The 22,101-nt window shown below is 40.5% G+C and overlaps 1 protein-coding gene across 1 annotated transcript in view; it reads left to right on the plus strand.

Moving 5' to 3' along the window:
- The first annotated feature begins 9,753 nt into the window (after positions 1 to 9,753).
- The window catches only part of CD109 (CD109 molecule), a 122,314-nt gene continuing 109,966 nt past the window's right edge, over positions 9,754 to 22,101 (plus strand). The window contains exons 1-2 of the mRNA XM_081094514.1: positions 9,754 to 9,958; positions 11,054 to 11,226. Of these exons, the coding sequence (XP_080950640.1) occupies positions 9,876 to 9,958; positions 11,054 to 11,226 (256 nt within the window). The 5' untranslated portion in view covers positions 9,754 to 9,875. The remainder of the gene's footprint in view (positions 9,959 to 11,053; positions 11,227 to 22,101) is intronic.

Raw genomic sequence — 22,101 nt, forward strand, 5'->3', positions numbered from 1 at the left:
GAAGGGAGGGGGAGAGACAGAGAGAGAACCATCAATGTGAGAAAGACACATTGATCTCTGGCCCTGACCGCGCAAACCTGCACCGAGGTACATGCCTTTGACTGGGGTCGAACCCAAGACCCTTCTGTCCGCAGGCTGATGCTCTATCCACTGAGCCAAACCAGCTAGGGCTATTTTAACCATTTTTAAGTGTACAATTCTGTGGAATTAAACATCTTCTCATTCTTGTATAATCATCATCATCATCCATCTCAAGAACTTTTTAATCTTCCCAAACCGAAATTCCCTACCCATTAAACAATAACTCTATTCAAGCTTCTCCCCAGCCCCTGGGAACCACTAGTAAAATGTATTTTCTACCCCTATGAGTTTGACTACTCTAGGCACCTCATATAAATGGAATCAGACAATATTTGTCCTTTTGTGACTTGCTTATATTACTTAGCATAATGTTTTCAAGGTTCAAACATGTTGCAGCATGTATCAAAATCTCTTTCCTTTTAAAGGCCAATTAATATCCCATTGTATGTATATACCACACTTTGTTTATCTATTCATTTGTCAAGGGACACTTAGGTCACTTTCACCTTTTGGATTGCGAATAATGTTTTTATGAACATAAGTGTATAAATATCTGTTTGAGTCTCTGCTTTTAATTCTTTTGGGTATATATCCAGAAGTGGAATTGCTGGATCATATGGTAGTTCTATGTTTAATTTTTTTGAGGAACTGCCATACTATTTTCCATAGTGGCTGCACTATTTAACATTGCTATCAGCAATGCACGAGTTTCATTTTTCCCACATCCTCTCCAACACTTCTTTTGTATTTTTTTTTTAATAGCCATTCTAATAGGTCTAAATTGGTTCCTGTATTATTATTATAGTTTAAGTAAGAATCTTAAATTTTTTTATTGATTGATTTTAGAAAGAGGAAAGGAGGGGGAGAGAGAAACATCAATTTGTTGTTCCACTTAATTATGGCATTCATTGACTGAGTCCTGTATGTATGTCTTGACCGGGGATTGAACCAGAGACCCATGTGTATTGGGTTAATGCTCTAACCAACTGAGTTACCTGGCCAAAGCCAGTTCCTGTATTATTAAAAAATATATTTTTATTGATTTTTAGAGGGAGAGGAAAAGAGAGAGAAACATCAATGTGAGAGAGAAACAATGATCTGCTGCCTCTTGCACGCCCCCTAATGGGGATCAAGCCTGAAACCTGGGCATGTGCCCTGACTGGGAATTAAATCTGTGATCTCTTGGTGCATGGAACGAAGCTCAACCAATTGAGCAACATGGATCAGGGCCCTGTATTATTTTTGAAGCAAATCTCAGACATTGTAACATTTCACCCACGAATATTTCAGTATGTATTACTAAAGGATAAAGACCCTTTAACCTAAACGATTAAAAAATTCTTTATATCAAATATCCAGTCAGTAGTCACAATTTCAACTATTTCAGAATGTAATAATTCTTTTTAAGTGTTCTGTTTGAATCTGCAGCCAAGTAATATTTACACATTGTTATTATTTGTTGTCATTTACATATCTTTATATCTATAGTTTCTTTCAATTTTCTTTACTTTTCCTTGCAATTAATTTGTTGAAGAAATTGTATTGCTTAAGAAAGTATCCTACAGTCTCGATTTTGGTAATATCTCTGCATGGTATTTAATATGTTCCACTATATTTCTTTGCAAATTAGTAGTTAAATCTAGAGACTTGATCAGATTCAGTTTAATTTTTTGACAAGACCACTTAGGTGGTGCTGTGTTCTTCTATCAGGAGACTTACAGTATCTGGATGTCTCCTCTTGTGATAGAAGCAGTCATTTATGTTCATTGTTTAGATCCATGTGACTCAATATGGTAACTAAGAGTCACATGTTGCTAGATAAATTAAATAAAACAATGATTATAATGACTGCTAGTATCACAAAAAGAGACATCCAGATACTGTAAGTCTCCTGATAGAACAAAGCACCACTTAAGTGGTCTTTTCAAATTAAATAAAATTAAAAATTCAGTTGCTCAGTTGCACTAGTCACATGTCAAAACCTCAATAACTTCATGTTGCTCATGGCCCCTGTGTTAGAGCAGATATAGAACATTTCCATCGGCACAGAAAGTTCTATTGGACCATACTGGTCTAGATCTATTAATTCATTAAGGGTTGGGATATGGTGCTATTCTAGTTCTAACATTGATTTTACATTTACTAGCTGGAAAACTTCTATAAAGGGAAATTTCCCCATATCCACTATTTGGTTACCAGTGATACAATTCATGTTGGAAAGTCAGGATGGAGCTTAATTCTTTCCTTTAATGAGATTGATTCTATAAGTTATAAACTGACAAACCATGCTAACATCAATACAATTATATAATTATTGTTCACTGCAGAGCCAACTAATGAATTATGGTTATACCTCCCCCTTCCCCCAGGTTCTAAATTTCCTTCCCTTTCATTGCCCTATTTTACATTATTATAGTCTCATTTTTTTCTCCCTGTTCTAGATCACATTTATTCTATTATGATTCTTTTTACCCCTTGAGGCATATTCCTTGAATTCTTCTTACTGTTAGAACTTCTCTTTTCATTTCCCTGAATCTTATATCTTCCTTTTTTCTTAGCTTATTTCATTGGTTTGCTAACTATGTCCTTCTAAAATCACTTCCTATAAAGAGATTGTGGAAGGCAAACTTTTTGAGCCATTCTATTTCTGAAAGTGTTTTTATTCTATATTCACTAACTTGATAGTTTGGTTGGACAGAGAATTCCAATTTTAAATCCGCACTCTTATAAAGAAAGTTAAGAGCAAGCCTCATTATTATTACTCCTTGTTAATTTCAATATCATTCCTTATCTTTCAGTGGACAGGGATTTCCTCCTCTGCCTCTGGGTAAGGTAAAAAAGATTCTCCGGAAATATTTTGGTGTTTTGTGCAGGATTTTATCTAAATAGTTCTATAATAGAGATGAATGTAAGTAGACATTAATTTCATCCATAATATTTCTGAAATGTTACAAAATCTGAATTTAATTAAAAATTAAAATGTGGTATAGGTTCTAAATCAGTAACAGATGTTTCTCTCAGTGTTTCTCCCAAAGCCAGCTGCACTGGTCTGAGAATAAGGCAGTAGAAGTAAGAGTGGTTTCTGTTTCCCGCAGCGACGCACTAAAAATTTTGCTTCCCTTTCCTGCAACATCGGGCTCCACTGGTGTAGAGGTTTCAGCTCTCAAGAGAGGAACTCTTCCACTGAGACAGTTCAGTTAAACTGGCAGTTGAAGTTGCTACTTGGGCTCCGTGCATGCCAGTGAATCAACAGCCAAAGAAGGGGTTACGCTGTTGTCTGGATGATTGAATGATCCTGATTGTCAAGGAGTTGCCACTATACAGAGGAAATAAGGAGTATTTCTGGAATGCAGAAGATATACTGGGACACCTCTTACTCTTCCCAGGTCCTGTGATTCAAATAAATAGAAAACAATACCAGGAGGACTGCTAATGGCTCAGACCCTTTAGGAATAAAGATTTGGATCACCCCACTGTGTGAAGACGGGCTTAGTTGCTTACTGAGAGCACAGAATAGGTAGAGAGAGAAGGTCATTATAAATACCATCTACTACCATGCCAAAAGTAGCAGAAATAAGAACTGTAATAGTTATTTGTATTTCCTTCTTGTTTTGGTATATTTGTTTATATATTAACCAATGTTTTCCCTTCTCCCACTTATTCCTCTACCCTCTAACATGAGTTAGTAGTAGTTAATCTTATACTTTAGTACTGAAGTTACAGGATATGAAAGGAAAATTCAGCTAGAAGAGCTAGAAGAGACACAAACAACATCCAAAGATGTTTAAAGGGAATTTGTATCCTCTTGGAGAGAGGGTTAGGTTGTTTTTGGTTGTATGAGGGATGATTGCATCATGTTAAGTAAATCATTATTTTTCCATTGTCTTTTTTTGAAGTTAAGTTTGGCTTAAAGGGGTATATAGAGATGCCAAGTTGATGAGGCATAGACTTTGGTAGCTTTGTACTATGCTGACTTATCTAAGATGGAGCTCAATTTGTCAGAATTTCTCTCTCTATGTGGTTCTGAATTGGTGTTGTCTGCACCAATAGATACTTATGTGAATTTGCAAGTGAGCAGTATAGCAGAGCTATATTTTTTACTCTCTGAAGGTCGGTGCAATGTGTGAGGCAGATTGGCCTTTTGCTCATATTGCTATTGATCTGCTAGTTGATTTGGTGGATGTGGGGTGGCAATGGGGCCTGTAGCTCTTCTAGTTGTCAGAGGATCTCCTCCTTGAGCTTTCTGAATTTTGGGCCCAGCACTGGGTGAAAGATAGTAGTTTCTTCTGCAGGTTACTGTGACATCAAAGCTGGAGGTAGAGACATGGGTTCCAATCCTCCCTCATGTTTTCTTCCTCTCCTTCACATTCAGCTTTTCCCCCTGGCTGACTTAGGGTGACTTTAGGCTCAACACTAGATGCAGGGACAATGGCTGCTCCACAGCTCCCATAACTGCATTGGTCTCACAGTAGTTCTGCTTTTCCCACCCAACCACACTCTAAAGACAGGTCAGAAGGGACATGGGAGCAGAGTGGGGTTCTTAAGCCAAAGGTGTTCATGGGAGGCAGATACATATGTTTTTTGGTATCAGAATTCATGAATTTTATTACAAGATGCTCCCTTAAAGACTACTTACCAAGACAATACCATTTTGCTGTTTCCTTCTTAAAGACAAAATAATATATATACAGAAAATTGGCTGATATAGATAATCACCAGGATACTGATGACATTTTGGTGACTATTCTTCAATGCATATGTAAATAATATGTATGTACACATAAACATAGTTTAGTTTTATAAAAATGGAATCATATATAAATTCTGTTTTATAAAACAGACTTTCCCATCAGTTTATCATAAATATTTATTTCTAACTAATGAAAGTCGCCGGGACCAGTTTGGCTCAGTGGATAGAGTGTCGGCCTGCGGACTGAGGGGTCCCAGGTTCGATTCCGGTCAAGGGCATGTACCTTGGTTGCGGGCACATCCCCAGTGGGGGGTGTGCAGGAGGCAGCTGATCGATGTTTCTCTCTCATCGATGTTTCTAACTCTCTATCCCTCTCCCTTCCTCTCTGTAAAAAAATTAATAAAATATATTTTAAAAAAAGAAAGAAAGAAAGGAACTGTGGGCCACCAGGCTGCGGTGGGCACAGAGGTGGGTCTCGGCCCATTCTCGATGCCCCTGCCCAGGCCCTCCCACCGTGGCCCCTGGGAGGGGGCCAGCAGCCCTGCTCCCGCCACTGCCACTCCCATGCACTGATGGTGCTGGCCCCGCTCACACCCGCTGATGGCACAGAGTGATTGGGGCCAGCACTGTCAGCAGGTGTGAGAGGTGACTGCTGGCCCTGGGTCGCCCCTTGGTAACAGGGGGAGGTGGAGAAGCCCTGAGGGGCAATTGGGGCCAGCAGCTGCCGCTCGCACCTGCTGACAGCACTGAGCGACTGGGGGCGCCAGCAGCAGGTGCAAGTGCCCAGGGGGAGCAAAAAATTTTCAGTAACCACCAGAGGCTCACCCCGATGACAGCAACTGGCACCCTGCCTTGGTCTGGCACCCCCGCTCACCTGCTCCACCATCCTGCTGCAGCCAATGCCCGCCACATTCTGCACTCTGCCACCTGCTGCTGACGCCCACCATGTTCTGTGCGCACCCCCTGATGGTTAGCACACATCAACAACTGTTTATTTGGTTATTCCACCGTTTGGTCTATTTGCATATGAGGGTTTTATATGTATAGACTAGAGGCCCAATGCATAAAATTCGTGTAAGGGGCTCGGCCCTTGCAGCCACAGCAGCTTGCCTCGGCCCTTGCAGCCCGAGCTTCATCTGGAAGGTCGTCCGGAAGCTTGTTCGGCTGTCCAGTCCAATTAGCATATTATGCTTTTATTATTATTAATAATGCTGCAATGAACATATGGATGCATATGTCTTTTGAATTAGTATTTTGGGTTTCTTCAGATAAATACCCCAAAGTGGGCCCTTCTTTGTCTCTTATTGTATAGCCTTTGTTTTAAAGTCTATTTTGTCTGATGTATTGCTACCTCAGCATTTTTTCCCATTTCCATTTGCACAAAATATCTTTTTCCATCCCTTTACTTTCAGTCTATGTATGGCTTTTGATCTGAGGTGGGTCTCTTCTAGGCACGATATTATGGGTCTTATTTTCTTTTCTTTTTCCCCCCCATAGCTCCCCTCCACCCGGTTCCCACCCCACCCTCTGCTCTAACCCCCCACCCCCCACAACTGTCCTCATCCATTGGTGTACGATTTTTGTCCAGTCTCTTCCCGCACCCCCACACCCCTTTTCCCCCCCAGAATAGTCAGTCCACTCCCTTTCTATGCCCCTGATTCTATTATATTCACCAGTTTATTCTGTTCATCAGATTATTTATTCACTTGGTTTTTAGATTCACTTGTTGATAGATGTATATTTGTTGTTCATAATTTGTATCTTTACCTTTTTCTTCTTCTTCCTCTTCTTAAAGGATACCTTTCAGCATTTCATATAATACTGGTTTGGTGGTGATGAACTCCTTTAGCTTTTTCTTACCTGTGAAGCTCTTATCTGACCTTCAATTCTGAATGATAGCTTTGCTGGGTAAAGTAATCTTGGTTGTAGATTCTTGGTATTCATCACTTTTAATATTTCTTGCCACTCCCTTCTGGCCTGCATAGTTTCTGTTGAGAAATCAGCTGACAGTCATATGGGTACTCCCTTGTAGGTAACTGAGTTTCTTTCTCTTGCTGCTTTTAAGATTCTCTCTTTGTCTTTTGCTCTTGGCATTTTAATTATGATGTGTCTTGGTGTGGTCCTCTTTGGATTCCTTTTGTTTGGGGTTCTCTGCACCTCCTGGACTTGTAAGTCTCATTCTTTCAACTTAGGGGAAGTTTTCTGTCATTATTTCTTCAAATAGGTTTTCAATATCTTGCTCTCTCTCTTCTTCTGGCACTCCTATAATTCGGATGTTGGTATACTTGAAGCTGTCTCAGAGGCTCCTTACACTATCTTCGTATTTTTGGATTCTTTTTTCATTTTGCTTTTCCGGTTGGGTGTTTTTTGCTTCTTCATATTTCAAATCTTTGACTTGATTCTTGCGATCCTCTAGTCTGCTGTTGGGAGTCTGTATAATATTCTTTATTTCAGTCAGTGTATGCTTAATTTCTAGTTGTTCCTTTTTCATAACCTCGATGGTCTCACTAGATTTCTTGAGGGTCTCACTAAATTTATCAGCGGTTTCTAGAAAATTCTTGAAAAACCTTATAAGTGTGGTTTTAAACTCTGTATCCAGTAGTTTGCGTTCCTCCATTTCTGTCATTTGCAACCTGTTTCTTTGTCTCCACATTTTTTATGCTTTCCTGTGTTGATAGAGTGACTTTGTGTGCTAGGTGTCCTATAGGGCCCAGTGGCTCAGCCTCCCCAATTACCTGAGGTGGACACTCTTGGTGCACCCCTTTGTGGGTTTTGTGCACAGTCTTGTTGTAGTTAAGCCTTGATTGTTGTAGGTATCACTGGGAGGAATTGACCTCCAGGCCAACTGGCTGTGAGAATTAGCTCTGTCTGCAGTGGGAGAACTTCTGTCTGGGTCTTATTTTCTTATCCATTCAGCCATCTTATGTGTTTTAATTGGAGAATTTAATCAATTTATATTTAAAATAATTATTGATGTAGTTATTGCCATTTTAGTATTAATATTTTGGTTTCTTCTTCTTCTTCCTCTTCTTCTTTTCCTTCTCCTTCTTAAGTCCCTCTTACATTTATTTTGTAATGCTGATTGCTTGTGATGAACTCCTTTAGCTATCTTCTTATCTGCAGGCCAATGCTCTATCCACTGAGCAAAACCAGCAAGGGCAAGATCATTAATTCTTTTAACTAATTTTTAATGAGTAGCTATTCCATGCAAAGCATGTAATAGCTTCATCTCTGTGAAAATCCACATGGCCAAATTTCTGCATGGTTAAGCTTTTCAGTAAGTGTGTTGCATCAATTTAAAATCTGTATGGATTTAATTTTACGAAACAACTAGGTGGTTCTAAGCCTTTCTAGAAGTCTTCTTGGAATGCAACAGTATCAATGAAGTTTTTGGAGTCCCTCTTACATTTGCCTAACTCTAGAATAAACCTGAATTTATTGATCCATCTTATAAAATGAAGCTTGAAAAGAATTTTCTCCAGCTTCCTTTTCTCATCAAAGTGTCCCCAAATTACCTCTACCTGTAGGCACTCTGTGGCTCACTGAAAGGTGAAGTAAAGCAGAATCTCCATCCCCATCTCAGACCTGCTGCATCCGGCTGCATTTTAATGTGATTCGCACACACAGTAGAGTTTGAGAAGCACTGATTTAGACTTTGATACTTGGTTCACACTTGTCCCTGGTCCTTCTTTCTGAACAACAGAGATAAGGAGACCAGACTAGTGGTAACAGCTGTTTCAGAAACAGGAGCTGTACCCAAGGATCCATTTATATACTTTTCCCCATACCCAAGCCCTACCTGCACAGGAAGTCGGCCACTAAAGATAGGCTGCCTGTAGGAGACATAGGGACATGAGGGACCTCCAAAAGTTGTTCAGCAGGGTGAAAATGGGTGGAACAGGAAAGGGAGGAAAGTAAGTTCCTGGATTTCAAAAACCACAGTGTGTCTAGGTGCTACTTTCCCCCTTTTAGCACATAGTTTGTCATGAGACATCCGTTTGCTGCCTCTTTTTCTTTTGCATTGTGCCCCATATTAAAAAGTCACTATCTAGAACTTTTCTCCATGAATTAGAAACTTAAAGTTGTCTGGGACTGAATGTGCCTGTTTTTGAACAGTTTCTGGCAGTTCCTTGCCTTTATGGTGTAGTCATGGTGAATCCTGAGTCATCTGAAGATGGTGGCAGTGCCAAATTGCTGGGGAAGGAGCTGCTGACAAGCCAGGACAGCGAGGAACTGGAGATCAGTAACCTTGGGCACGGGGGCCATTAGCCTTCTTTTGCACAGGAGAGCTATCCCAGTCCTAGTTAGATACAAATTGCTGCAAGCTTTACAGTTCTAATGAATACTTGCTCTGGCAAGTGTGTTTAGACACAGCCCAAAGTATAAAGCATCTCCCCAGTTGTTTCTCAGAGTTCCAAGTAGCAACACCTAATTCTTGCATGTGCCAGGATTCTTCTTTTATAAGCTGAGAAACCACATTTTCCTGGTGAGGCATATATATATATATACCTAGATTTTTGTTTTAAGGTAATAAAGTTTTCTCTGGTGCACATTCATATACATGAAACAACTACCCAGTAAATACACCCCTGTTTTGTGTGTTTGTGTGTTTGTCATTTCTCTAAAATTCTGACTCATAGTCTGAGGACAATGATTAATTTTTTTCCATTTCACATAGCTGCTATGAATTTCTTCTCACAAGGATGGGCCTGTTTACTTACCCCTGGCAGCGTTGTTAGAGCGCTAGTGTAAACTGCCAGGGGAACCCGGAGGGCTGGGGGAGTGGGCGCCCGGCGCGCTCCGTGGGGAGCAGGGATGCTGGACCCAGGTTGGGCTGACCTCATTTAGAGTCCGCTTTCTGACCCTCCTGGATTTGCGGTGTTTGCCAGAGCGGCGAGAAGCGCCATTGTGGTGCGGGTGGGAGGGGTGGAGCCACCAAGTCCGGTCTCAATTTAGATCTCTCACTCGGCTTTTAGGCGCGCCCATTTCAGACTGTTCAACTCGAGGCAGGGGGGCAAACATCAGGGAGGAGGTGGAAGCCACACCCCGCAGTGCCCGCGAATTTCCCCAGGAGCCCAGGGCTGTCCAGGCAGACGCTGCGGAGATGCGGGGCCCACAGCTCCTGACCGCCGCCCACCTCGTCTGCGTGTGGACCGTGTGCACCGCCGCGCTGGCCGCAGCCCCCGGGTAGGAGCGCGGGCGCTGGGCGCTGGGGGCGCGCGGGGCGGGCAGCGCTGTCCTGGGCCCGGGCTGCGGGAGAAGCAGCAGTTGTGCAGCACCGGGTGGGAAGTGCCCCGCGGCGGCAGCCCTCAGCCAGGCACTGGCCTGGTGGTTTTACCATGTGTCCCTTCAGCTTGGTTTTCCATGAGCTAGTTATTTTCTTCACCCTTGAAGTTGTTGAAGCGTTTCCCTGGCCATAACTACTTTCTAAAGAGAGTCCTTTTTAGTCCACGTTGCCTCTGCATTTTCTCAGCTGTTTGCTCCCAAATAATGTGCCTGCCTTCTTCTCTCAGAGACAAATGGTGCTAGTTTTTCTCAACCTCTGGCATGGGCAAAGTGTGTCTTGGGTGGCTGATGTGTGGTTCAGGTGCAGACGCTGTAGAAAGGTAACTACGGAGGCACCCAAATACTGCCCCACTCCTCAAGGTTTTTGTAGTTGAGCCCTAACCCCTAGCTTAGGCAGAGAAAGTGCTCTTTATGCTCTGCTACACCTGGAAATTTTACCACTGATAGTTGAATGTCTGATGGTATATTTCAAGCAGTAGTATTGGTTAGATGATCTTTTCTTGGGCAAATGCCCAAACGTAAAGGTTAGAATAAGAAACAGGCAAAATCTGTGTGTATGTACTTGCGTGTGTGTGTGTGTGTGTGTGTGTGTGTGTTTAAGCCAAGAAAAAAAAAGTCACAGTGGGATGAGCTCATCTGTAAAATAGAAGTTTAGAGGCTTGCACATTGCCAATAACTTCTGCACGCCCCCAGTGTAAGCCATCTACATGGAGGCTCATCCTGTGCTGTTCGTAGTTTGGAAGTAGTAACACAGGTTCTACTCTAGTGGTATATGAATTACTGCATTAAAATTAATTTTTGGGAATTATTGTTTCAATGGCATTTCAGTGTAGCTGCTAAATGGAGCAGCAGGGCAGTATTAATTGGAACAATTGCATTTGGCACAATATAGGGGGTCTGTCTCACTGTCTATACTCTATAAAATTTGAGGATCACAAAAGAATGGTGAGGGGAGGATAAAAAACTTTGTATTTTTCCTTGTTGGGAATTCTTTAGACCCAAGTTTCTGGTGACAGCTCCAGGAACCGTCAGGCCTGGAGGAAATGTTACTATTGGGGTGCATCTCCTGGAGCACAGCCCCTCACCGGTCACTGTGAAGGCAGAGGTGGTCAAGTTGACAGGAAACCGCACCGCCTTTATTGCGGGAGCAGAAGGAGTCTTTGAAAAAGGTAAGAGAAAAAGCATCGAGTTTTATCCTTCTTCTGTGGTAATTGGAATATGTTAATAAAGCCCTGTGAAACCTCAAATTTGGAATGGCTCACGTAATATATTTTTAATTGTTACTTCATAAATTCCAAAATGGTGTTTTTGGGTGTTCTTCCAAGTGGCGATTCAGAGGCCCAGATTCCTTCCATCTTGTGGCTCCATCATCATTAACAAGTAGCTTCCAAGTCTGTAGGGGAAGAGCATGGATTTTCTCATGTGGGGATGTTTTTATGGGCTAGATCTAGAATTGGCTCATATAGCTTCTGCTGCTCTTTCAATGGCCACATTTACAAAGGAGATTGGGGATGTAGGCAAATGTGTGCCCTGAAGAAGAAATGGATGTAGTTAACAGTCTGACACTAACCCATATTTAGTGTGTGTAGAGTACTTTACTAAATAGGCCTCTGGGAAGGAAAAGAAGAGCAACACAAGAGCTAAAATCCAGTTTTATGAAATATTTCTTAATTTTTAAACTAACAAAAAAGATAATGTAAAAGTGGGAGCCATTTATAAAAGAACCCACATCTCTTGTTTCAAGTTTATGTTCTTACCTGGCCCAGGATTAAATTGGGTCAATGAATGTCTTCTTTTTCAATAGTAAGGGAAAAATAATTTTTTTTAGGGAGTAAATACTTAAATATTTTTTTCATCAAAGTAACATTTATCGTATATTTTTCTAATTGAAAGAGTAATATATGGTCAGTACTTACAACCTGATAAACACTGGGAGTAAAGGAAATAAACCAAAATCACCCATAATCCTACCACCCAAATATAAACACTGTTAACCAGAAGCATGTTTAGGTTTAGTCAGTGGCCAGAAATTGAGGCACAAATGCCTATAAATGTTAAGAGTTATATTTAAAAAAATTATGTAGGGCACATAATGAAGGATGGATGGGATTCTACCATAATTCATTGTATAAATATTTATCCTCTACCAGCATAGAGGAATTAACAGCATTAGGAAATGAGATAAAATCAAAGTTGACCTATATTTGTGGTTCTTTCTCCACTGGAAGTTGATTGACTAGGTGTATATGTTTGGGATGGGGGTCAGGAAGAGGTGATGTGTACAGGGACTAGGCCACTTTGTCTTTCATAGGAGGATATCAGGAAAAAGGGAAGTCTTGTTTCCCTGGAAATGTCGATTAGAGCTTAAGTTCCGAGTTTGAGCCTTAGCACTAGTTGTGTGATCTTGGGCAGGTTACTTAACTGTTCTGAGCTTTAATTTCCTTGTCTGTAACATGGGGATAATGAAATTTAATTCTCAGGGCATGTATCAAGTTGAAATCAGTATCTAGCACCTGTTAGGCACTCAGTAAACACCAGCTGTTAATATTATAAGTAATATATAATGTAATAATACTGAAGAAGAAGATGCAGGAGGCATCATTTCTTTTTTACATGGAGGCAGACCTATATTTTCATTATTGAACCATTATTTCTAAAAATGAATGAATCTTTGTTTATAATAATGGCTAAAGAAAATATTGAAATATTAAGTCACAGTAGACAATATTTAAGGTAATTCCACATTTATTATTATTTATTAACAATTATTATTTTGGCTCTACATGTGTGACAGTTTTTCTGTATTATAAATTTGGATGAATTTGACAAATACTTGGGCTTTGCTTGGATGCTTGCATACTTTTATTCTGGAATTTCCCCTTCATTGTCTTTTCTGCAATTTCAATGATCAGTCTCCTCGCTGGGGGTGCATGTTATTGTGGCTTAGTTTTTAACTTTATTCTTAGATTTTTCTTTTGGGAGGAGAGTCTGTCACATGTCTCTGGGAAGGCTGAAGTGCTCAAGACTGGGTGGGAAAACGCTATCCTAGTTGCAGAATGAGTTTTTGAAAAAGAGAAAATTTGCTCTTTCAGGGGCTGTTTTTGACTCTGCTAATACACAGTTTCATTGAAAACACCATCGCTGGGAGCGTGGTCCCTCTTTGACAGGAGAATGTTATTCTGTTATCAGAGGCTTCGAGTCATTGTTCTCAGAACAGATGCTTCCTGGAATGTGAGGAGTTAAGGATCAAGACATTTCTCCCTTCTTGTATTCACATCCTTTGCTTTATCTGACTTCTCCAGTTGTAACTACACGTAGATAAAAGAGGACTTCTTAACTAATGGGGTCTGGATCTTCCTAGGATTCATTTTTATTCTTAACTACATAAACACAAATAAATACATTTTAGGTCTGATTATTTCATCACTTTCTTAGGCCTTCCAAGAAAAGGTTGATTTTAATAAAGATTCATCTTCTAGCAGAGCTGGGTAAGGGTGGGAACTGTTTCTGAGTGGCTGCTTCTAGCGGTCCTAGTCTTAGAAATTCCTGGAGCAGGACAGTGTTTCACCATAACCTGAATGCATTTATTGCTTAATTTGTGTCAGAAAAAGTAATAGCTGAAGGATTCCTATTGTAGAATAAGGGCAAAAAAGCATGGCTTGTCCTCAAGGAAGAGTTCACTTATTTTTTTGACAGACATGGGGAAAATTTTGCTTGCATTTTTATCCTTGGGGCTAGCAGCGTTGATTACTTACAGTTCATTGATTCATTTTTAATGCATTCTACATTTATTGGGGATCAATTATGTGTGTTTTTTTTTGAGCAACCAAACCTGTTGGAAAAAGTGTTTCTCTAAAGATGTATTAATGCCTCTTTAGTGGTGATATTCAGACATTCAGGTGTACTTGTCATTATCACCACCACTAACCTCATCTCACCTTCATTATCAATCTCATCATTATCATCTCTGTAATGAATAGAACTAGGCTCATGATTTACTCTTCTATTGTATAAAAGAATAGGACATCTCCTGGTGAGTGCCTTCTGGTCTGGAGGCACCATTTATTTGTGGTGCCAAGACTTCTTCCATCTTCTCATAGATGTATTGAGGTGTATTCTCTGAGTGTGTCCGTATCCTTTAATAACTTGCTTTTTCTTTTTGCCCTAAAATCTTGGAGAGTTAATGGAGTGTTTACCTTCTATTTTTTAAGAATTAAAAATTCTTCTTTGTCCTTTATTGTTTCTATCTTTTCCACATTGACTATGGGGTATGTTATTTTCCATCTTGATCCAGTAAAGGCAGGAAATCAATAGTTCTTAAATTGAGATATTAACTGAAAACTTAAAAAAAATTCATCGAATTCAGTTTGGATGGCTTTCTGGTGGAAACAAAGCTCCTGATCATACATTTCATAACTCATAGATCAATATCAGCCCCATGGTTTTTATGAGAGTAGATTAATGAGTATAGTGTGTGGGCAGATCTCCCAGGACAGGTTTTCACAGGCAGCTTTGCTAGGAGAACTCAGTCTAAACTTGTAGTTACGTGAGAATGATTGTTAAAAGAGTGTGGGCTCTTCATTCACATGTCTTTGCTATTGTGTGTGATATGTATAAATAGGTAGGGCTGCCTGATGTGCTTGGGCTCTGAAGCCAGGTGACATGAATGCCCCTTCGTTAGTGGTTGTGTGGCATTGGGCAGTCATGATTTCAATAGGCTTCAGTTTTATCATCTGAAGAATGGTAGTTCCAGTCTTTTACAATTAAAGTTAGTGTGAGGATTAAGTGAGCTAACATCTTTAAAGCACTTAACACATAGGAATTATTTAAGAAAAATGGTAGCTGTTGTTATTAGAAGAGAATTGCAACAATTATGTCCGAGACAATTATTAATCGCCTACTGCGACGATCTTGAACTGGGAACTCTAGAAAAGGCACATCACTAGGAGAGAATGGGAAGGGATTTAATGTGTTAATTTTTGAGTTCCCCATTGTGCCAGGGACTTTCTGCACAATATTTCATTTCAATAATCCTATGAAAAAGTCACTACACTGAGGCTAAGAGAGAGCAATTATTTTTCCTGACTTAATATAGTAAATGATAAAGCCTGAATTAAAGTTGGTTCTGAATTTTTCAGAAGGTTTTTCTACTGCCTGGAAAAGCATGAAATTTGTTTCATGCTTTTTAAAAAATATATATTTTATTGATTTTTTACAGAGAGGAAGGGAGAGGGAAAGAGAGTTAGAAACATCAATGAGAGAGAAACATCGACCAGCTGCCTCCTGCACACCCCCCACTGGGGATGTGCCCGCAACCAAGGTACATGCCCTTAACTGGAATCGAACCTGGGACCTTTCAGTTTGCAGGCCGACACTCCATCCACTGAGCCAAACCAGTCAGGGCTGTTTCATGCTTTTGTTTGCTTTACTTTGCGATATCAATGCAGTGTTGTATCAGTCATCTTCCTCTGAAATCATTTTCATTTTGCTGGTAGGAGTTTAGTCCTAGATCTAATGAAATATCATTTGAATCCAAAGAATCGCAAGACACAGTGCTAGCTCTCCTGTTAAATTTTCAAGTTGCATGGGACCTCAGAGATAAGGCAATCCAATCACCTAATTTATGGCTGAGGAGGCTGAGGTGTGGTGTCGGGTGACGTGCCCAAGGTGAAATCCCTCTTGCCCAATGCTATTTCCATTATACTCTAGCAAACTTTCCTAACATCTGGAGGACTGTGTGTAAGACTGAGGATATATTTGCAAACGTTGATTTTTTTTTTTAATAATATGGAAGGAAATAAGGCTAACTAAGGAGTTTTAAAATGCTTACCTGCATTTTTGTGCAAGTTTCTTATTTCAGTTCAAGGAGGAGTTGCTCTTTATGGACTAATGGCTCTGCATCAGGGGTGGGAGCCTTTCTAACATTAAATTCTGTGGCTGTGTTTCTCAAAGTTCGAGAAGTACTTATTAAAAATATAGATTTGTGGCCACCCCTTCAAGGCATGGGTAAGGTCTAGGCATGTAAACGTTATTTTACGCACTCACCACAAGTGATTCTTAGAAACCTTAAAATGAGAACAGTTGTCCATTAGTATCTAAAGAATTGTTCTTTTTTTTTAAACATGTGCAAAATTTATTCAACTCATTAATTAATGAAGTAGAACATAAAATTGTTTCTAAAAGAAACTTTGAGAGGAAGACACGTTTGTTTTTTTCCACTCCTTGAAATATAGCCCGGAGCTTGCATGAATGTGTGTGTAAGATGGAATTTCATTGCAAAGGAAAACTGAATAAGTGAAGTAAAAGTCTAAGTCAAGCAAACGTAGGCAGAATCTGAATCCTACCGTGACTGAAACCTGAGAGTGTAGGGAGAAGATTGTAAAATCAAGGGAGATAAAAAGAAAAAAAAAAGTAAGAAAGAAAAAGAGGACACTTGGAGGAACTATTTGTAGGCAACTTGAAACACGAAAAGGAATATTAGAAATAAGATTGCTAGTTTGACACAAAGCTGGTTTACGTCCGCCAAGGCAGTAAACATTGTGTATCTGTTCTTGACCTGACAGCCTGAGAGTGAGGCATGCCTTTGCAAGTGGATGATGATTCAAGGCAGCTGAGAGCAGGCCCCTCCCAGATTTCCCAATTTGCCTTTCAAGCAGCCCCCGAACCTAAACATTGGTGTTAATGTTAAGCAGTAGAGAAACGTGGGCTTGATTATGAATCAGTGATTGGGTGAAGTTGAAAGTGAACATACTGATTCTTCAAACTCCAAGTTAAACATTTGCAGCTCTTCTAACACGGAATGAGTCACTGTACCAGTGACTCACTGAGGGTTTTGGTGGAAATAGAAATTAGATCCTACGAATTTGGGCTGAGTTACTGTTTGATTCTTTATGTCAGTGATTTCCTATTTTTTTAAAATCTCATGACACACATAAACTAATTACCAAAATTCTGCAGCACACACACAAATATATTTTTTGCCGCTCTGACAAAAAAAGTATAACTTTGATTCATTCATATTGGACGGCTATTGTGTTGGCTGTTGTCATTTTTTTTATTTGACAGCCTAAGGGAAAAGAGGTCAGTGCCTCTGACTAAATAGTCAGGTTTATATGTTTTATAAATTCTTGTGGCACACTGGTTGAAAATCATTGCTTTATGTTGTTAAGAGGACTTTGCAATGCTGAAACTACTTGTTTCCCCAAGGACATTTCTCCCCATTAATTTAGTATTTATTACGTGCTGTATGTGAAACATGAATGAATGAGGGGTGGGGAATAAAAGGAAGGAAGGCATCTGAGGAAGTTCAGAGGTTTTAGAAGGTTAACATATAATATTTAAAATGCAGAAGGCTGAAGAGTTTTTATTTTTTGTTTGTATAAAAAATTCAGTGTGGTTTGTAAATAGTGCTGCTTATGTGTACCCTGTGCATGGTACTGTTTTACTTTTTACATTAGAGCTGTACAAATGCCCGTTCATAAATGTTCCACCTCTGCTGACACCTTTGGCATTTAGTGGGAACAGTAATTTCCCAGACTGGAGAAGGGAAGGGTGTTCCAGAGGAAAGAGCCGATGGCTGGGAGTGGAGTTGTGAGAAGGAGATAGAGATTTGTGTATGTGTTTTCTGAAAAGATTACTTACATTCTGCTTTAGATATAAGTTTGGGGAGACATCCAGGAGGCAGCATCCAATGGATAGTTTTGAAATTGTAGCTAGGGAGAGAGTTTAAGGCATTGTTTCATAGAAGCAGACAATCTTAGAAGTCTTGGTGGGAATGCATGAGAGGGCACAAGAGAGACAGTACTTATGGAAAGAACAAGACTAATGACAGAAGCTTGGGAAGAGGAAAGGAACTCAATGAAATGGGTTCCAGGGACAGTGAGCAGCCAGGGACAGGGATAGATTGAAGATGGTAAGATGTCTCAAAAACCAAGGGGAGAAAGAGTTACAAAGGTTTTAATTGTGCCAAGTGTCCCAGGAGGCCAGAGAGGGGGAGACAAAGAAAAGGGCCTTGGTTTTAAGTCAAGTGTTGGGAGGAAAAGCTGAGTTTTAACTAATAAATGGGTGGTGAGAAAATATAATCAGAAAGTATAGATCACTCTCTGCAGGAGTTTGACAATTGAAAGGAGAAAGGTCTGTTAAAAGGCATAGTAGAGCCCTAACCGGTTTGGCACAGTGGTTAGAGCGTCGGCCTGCAGACTGAAGGGTCTCAGGTTCGATTCCGGTCAAGGGCCTGTACCTTGGTTGCGGGCACATCCCCAGTGGGGGGTGTGCAGGAGGCGTCTGGTCGATGTTTCTCGCTCATCGATGTTTCTAACTCTCTATTGCTCTCCCTTCCTCTTTGTAAAAAATCAATAAAATATATTTTTAAAAAAAGGCATAGTAGAGAGGTAAACTTGTTGATGCAAAAGTGAGGGGTAGATAATTTATGTGTAAGAGATAGTGAGATCAAGATCAGGAACTCAGGTGAGTAGGTTATCCTTAAAAATGTACTTTTTCTTTGATCAAGAAAGAAATAGAAGAGAGTGAGAAAGGGAAGAAATATTTTGAGGTATGAACTTGAGATGAAGAATCAAGTTGAAATATGGTTTTAGGAAAACTTTGCCATAGTTAATCTATCTGCCTCTACATTGTACAGATTGGCCATCTCTTTATTGGAAGCAGGAATAAACATTAAATGTAGTGTCCCATTGGAGAGAAGCACAGATTGGAGATATTTCCTGGTGATGCCCTAACCTGGCTCCCTGCTGGACTGTGGGATATGGGAATGCAAAGGCTGATACTTGCATTGGTGTGGGGGAAGGAGCACAGAAGACAGAAGAAAAAGGGGCTGTTTATAGTGGCAGTGTGGGGAAGGAAAAATAATTTTCCTTCCTACCTTTCTAAATTCTTCTGGCTGGACTAGTAATCAAATTGGCATGAGACAGATTAACAGGAGAAAATATGAAATTTATTACATATGTACATATGAGGGTCCCATAAGAATATGAGACCTGCAGACAGATCAGGCAGTTAAGTCTTATATACCATCTTGAGCTAAGGAGAAGTGTGGGGGGACTTCATAGGGCAAAGGGGCCATTGACATAGAGATAGAAAATGATTGGTAAATAAATGTTTGCTGAGCCATCTTTAACAATGGGATCAAATGGGCCTTGCAGCTACCTCCCTGTCTGTCACACCAAGTTCATAGTAAAGTATAGTCAGTTACCTGTGACGGAAGTTCCCTTCATGGAGCAGCTCCTCTGTCTAAATTCTTTTAGGCAGTTAGGGGGAAGGTTGAAGTTTCTATCTGAGTCTTTTGTTTCTTAAAAATAACCAGCTTAAATAATCAGTATACCAAAAGGCATATTTTGGGTGACAAATTATGCTTCCTCTCAGTATTTGCCTCACTTGAAGCTTGAGGGATTGGGGTGGGAGGTATTTAATACTTCCATTGTTGTCAGTGTGAATAGGAAGTGGATTTGTAACTCATCATCATCTTGGTCTGGGCTAAGATGACCATCACACCAAAGGTGCAGTGACAAAAATTGAGAAGGAAATAATTATACTGGGTCCTGGTCTTGCTCTGTGTCGTCTATTCTTTACTTCCCTTAGGAAAATTCCATGATTTGACTTTCTTTTCTTGCAAGGGTGGGGATGGAATTGATCAAAGATTTGGTGGAGGGAGGTAGTGGGAAGGTCTGTGGGTCTTTAGTTCTCAAAGAATTAAAATCTGAAAACCAGACTGGTAAAGAGCTTGGAAATAAACGAGGAGGAGGATTGTGGGTTTTTTTTTGTTTTTTGAGCACCCGGTAACTCCCTTTTGGTAGGGCAGTGCTAAGAATTTACATTTATGCCATAACTGGTTTGGCTCAGTGGATAGAGCGTCGGTCTGCGGACTCAAGGGTCCCAGGTTTGATTCCGGTCAAGGGCATGTACCTTGGTTGTGGGCACATCCCCAGTGGGGAGTGTGCAGGAGGCAGCTGGTCGATGTTTCTCTCTCATCGATGTTTCTAACTCTCTTTCCCTCTCCCTTCTTCTCTGTAAAAAATCAATAAAATATATTAAAAAAAAGAATTTACATTTATGAAAATGTAACTGGCAGATTTGATTTAGTATTATAAATTAAATTCCACTGAAATATGTGTTAAATCTCCTCAAGAATATAGTTAGTTAGACAGGGCATTTACTATTTTGAGAATTCTCAACATTTCTTAGGCGCAAATTGTATATGGCACAATACTGGGTGGCATGAATGGTGATCACACGAAGTTCTTGTCCTTATGCTTCTCTTAGGGAAGAGAGATAGGTTTCATTTCATGTGGCAACTTGAAGTTGATGGTAGAGGTTGCTTGGAGTGCTGTGCTGATGACAGTTTCAAGATCAAGTCTGGGTTTACTGGAATAGACAGATTAGCTGTGTCTTCCATGGACATGAGAATGGGGACTGTGGTGTGAAGCCTGCAAGTGAGCCTATTGGGTTGAGGAGAAATGGTTGCCTACAGGGTTACATAGGGGATAGAAGTAATAACAACATGGATAATAGAGAAAGGATGGAGGAGTGGATGCATCCAAATACTAACACCAGATTGCACTAAGCTACAGGGGAAGGACAGGGGGAGATTATGAGATTTTGTTTGGACTAATATTTTAGAAGAATTAGCTGGGTCTGTCATGTATAGTTTGGGGGACACAGTGGATTAAAATGGGGGCCCTGGAGGCACATTGGAATTGAACCCTTAGCACTACTTGCTACTACCTATGAGGCCTTGGGGCAAGTCATTTTATCTCATTTAGTCTCAGTTTATTTATTTCTATAATAACAATAACAATGGGACCTACCTCAGAGCATTGTTGTGAGACTTAAGAGAGACTTTAAAGTGCCCAGCCATGACCAGTGTGGCTCAGTTGGTTGGGCTTCATCCCTGTGCACCCGAAGGGTTGCTGGTTCGATTTTCAGTCAGGGCACATGCCCAGGTTATGGGCTCCATCCCTGGTAGGGGGTGTGCAGGAGGCAGCGGAATGATATCATATTGATGTTTATCTCTCCCTCTCCCTTCCTCTCTCTAAAAATCAATAAAAAAATCTTTAGAAAACACACACAAAAAACTGCACTGTCCAATACAGCAACCACTAGCCGCATGTGGTTTTGAGCACTGGAAATGTGGCTCGTACAAATTGAGATGGGCTGTGTGTGTGAACTACAGACTGGATTTTGAATACTTAGTACCAAAAATTCACCGAAACTCAATAATTTTTATATTGATTACATGTTCAGTGGTTAGATTTGAGATATATTGGGTTAAATAAAATGTGTTATTAAAAATAACTTCACCCATTTCTCTTTTCTTTTTTAATGTACCGCCTTACAATGTTATCATAGTGCCTGGCACATTGAAGCAACTGAGAGTGTAGCTGTGTTGTATCTGACGTTTCCCAGTACAGTGGGGCCTTGACTTACGAGTGTCCCGACTAACGACTTTTTCGAGATACAAGCCGTCTCTCAGCCGATTTTTTGCTTTGAGTTGCGAGCTAAAATTCGGGTTACGAGCCAGCTTCAGATACCCCACCGCTAGTTGGCGCAGCGAACATCACAGTGAACGCCACAACATCAGCCCAGCATTCAATTCATTGTAATGGTGAAAACTGATTTGACATACGAGTAATTTGAGTTACGAGCTCCGTCACGGAACGAATTAAACTCGTAAGTCAAGGCCCCACTGTATTAGATATTAGCACTGACGTCTCCCTCAAGCCTGGAGTATGGGCCAGGTCTCTCTTGATGGCTGTTTGACTCTGACTTGAGTGGGCCTTCAGCCTTATTCTATGTTCCCTGAGGAAGGAAGAAGTCTCCCTCAAAAGAGAACCCTCCTATAAGGGTGTAAAGGGCCAGAGGGTAAACGCTGCAGGTTTTGGTGGCCTTATGGTCTTTGTGGCAGCTAGTCAGCTTGAAGGCAGCCATGGAGAGCACACAGCAAATGAGTGTGCTGTGGACCATCGGAACTTTACCTATGGAACTTGAATTTGGAGTTCATATAACTTCCATGTGTCACGAAATATTGTTCT

This window comes from Myotis nattereri, assembly GCF_964212035.1.
Source record: "Myotis nattereri genome assembly, chromosome: 6".
NCBI lineage: Eukaryota > Metazoa > Chordata > Mammalia > Chiroptera > Vespertilionidae > Myotis > Myotis nattereri.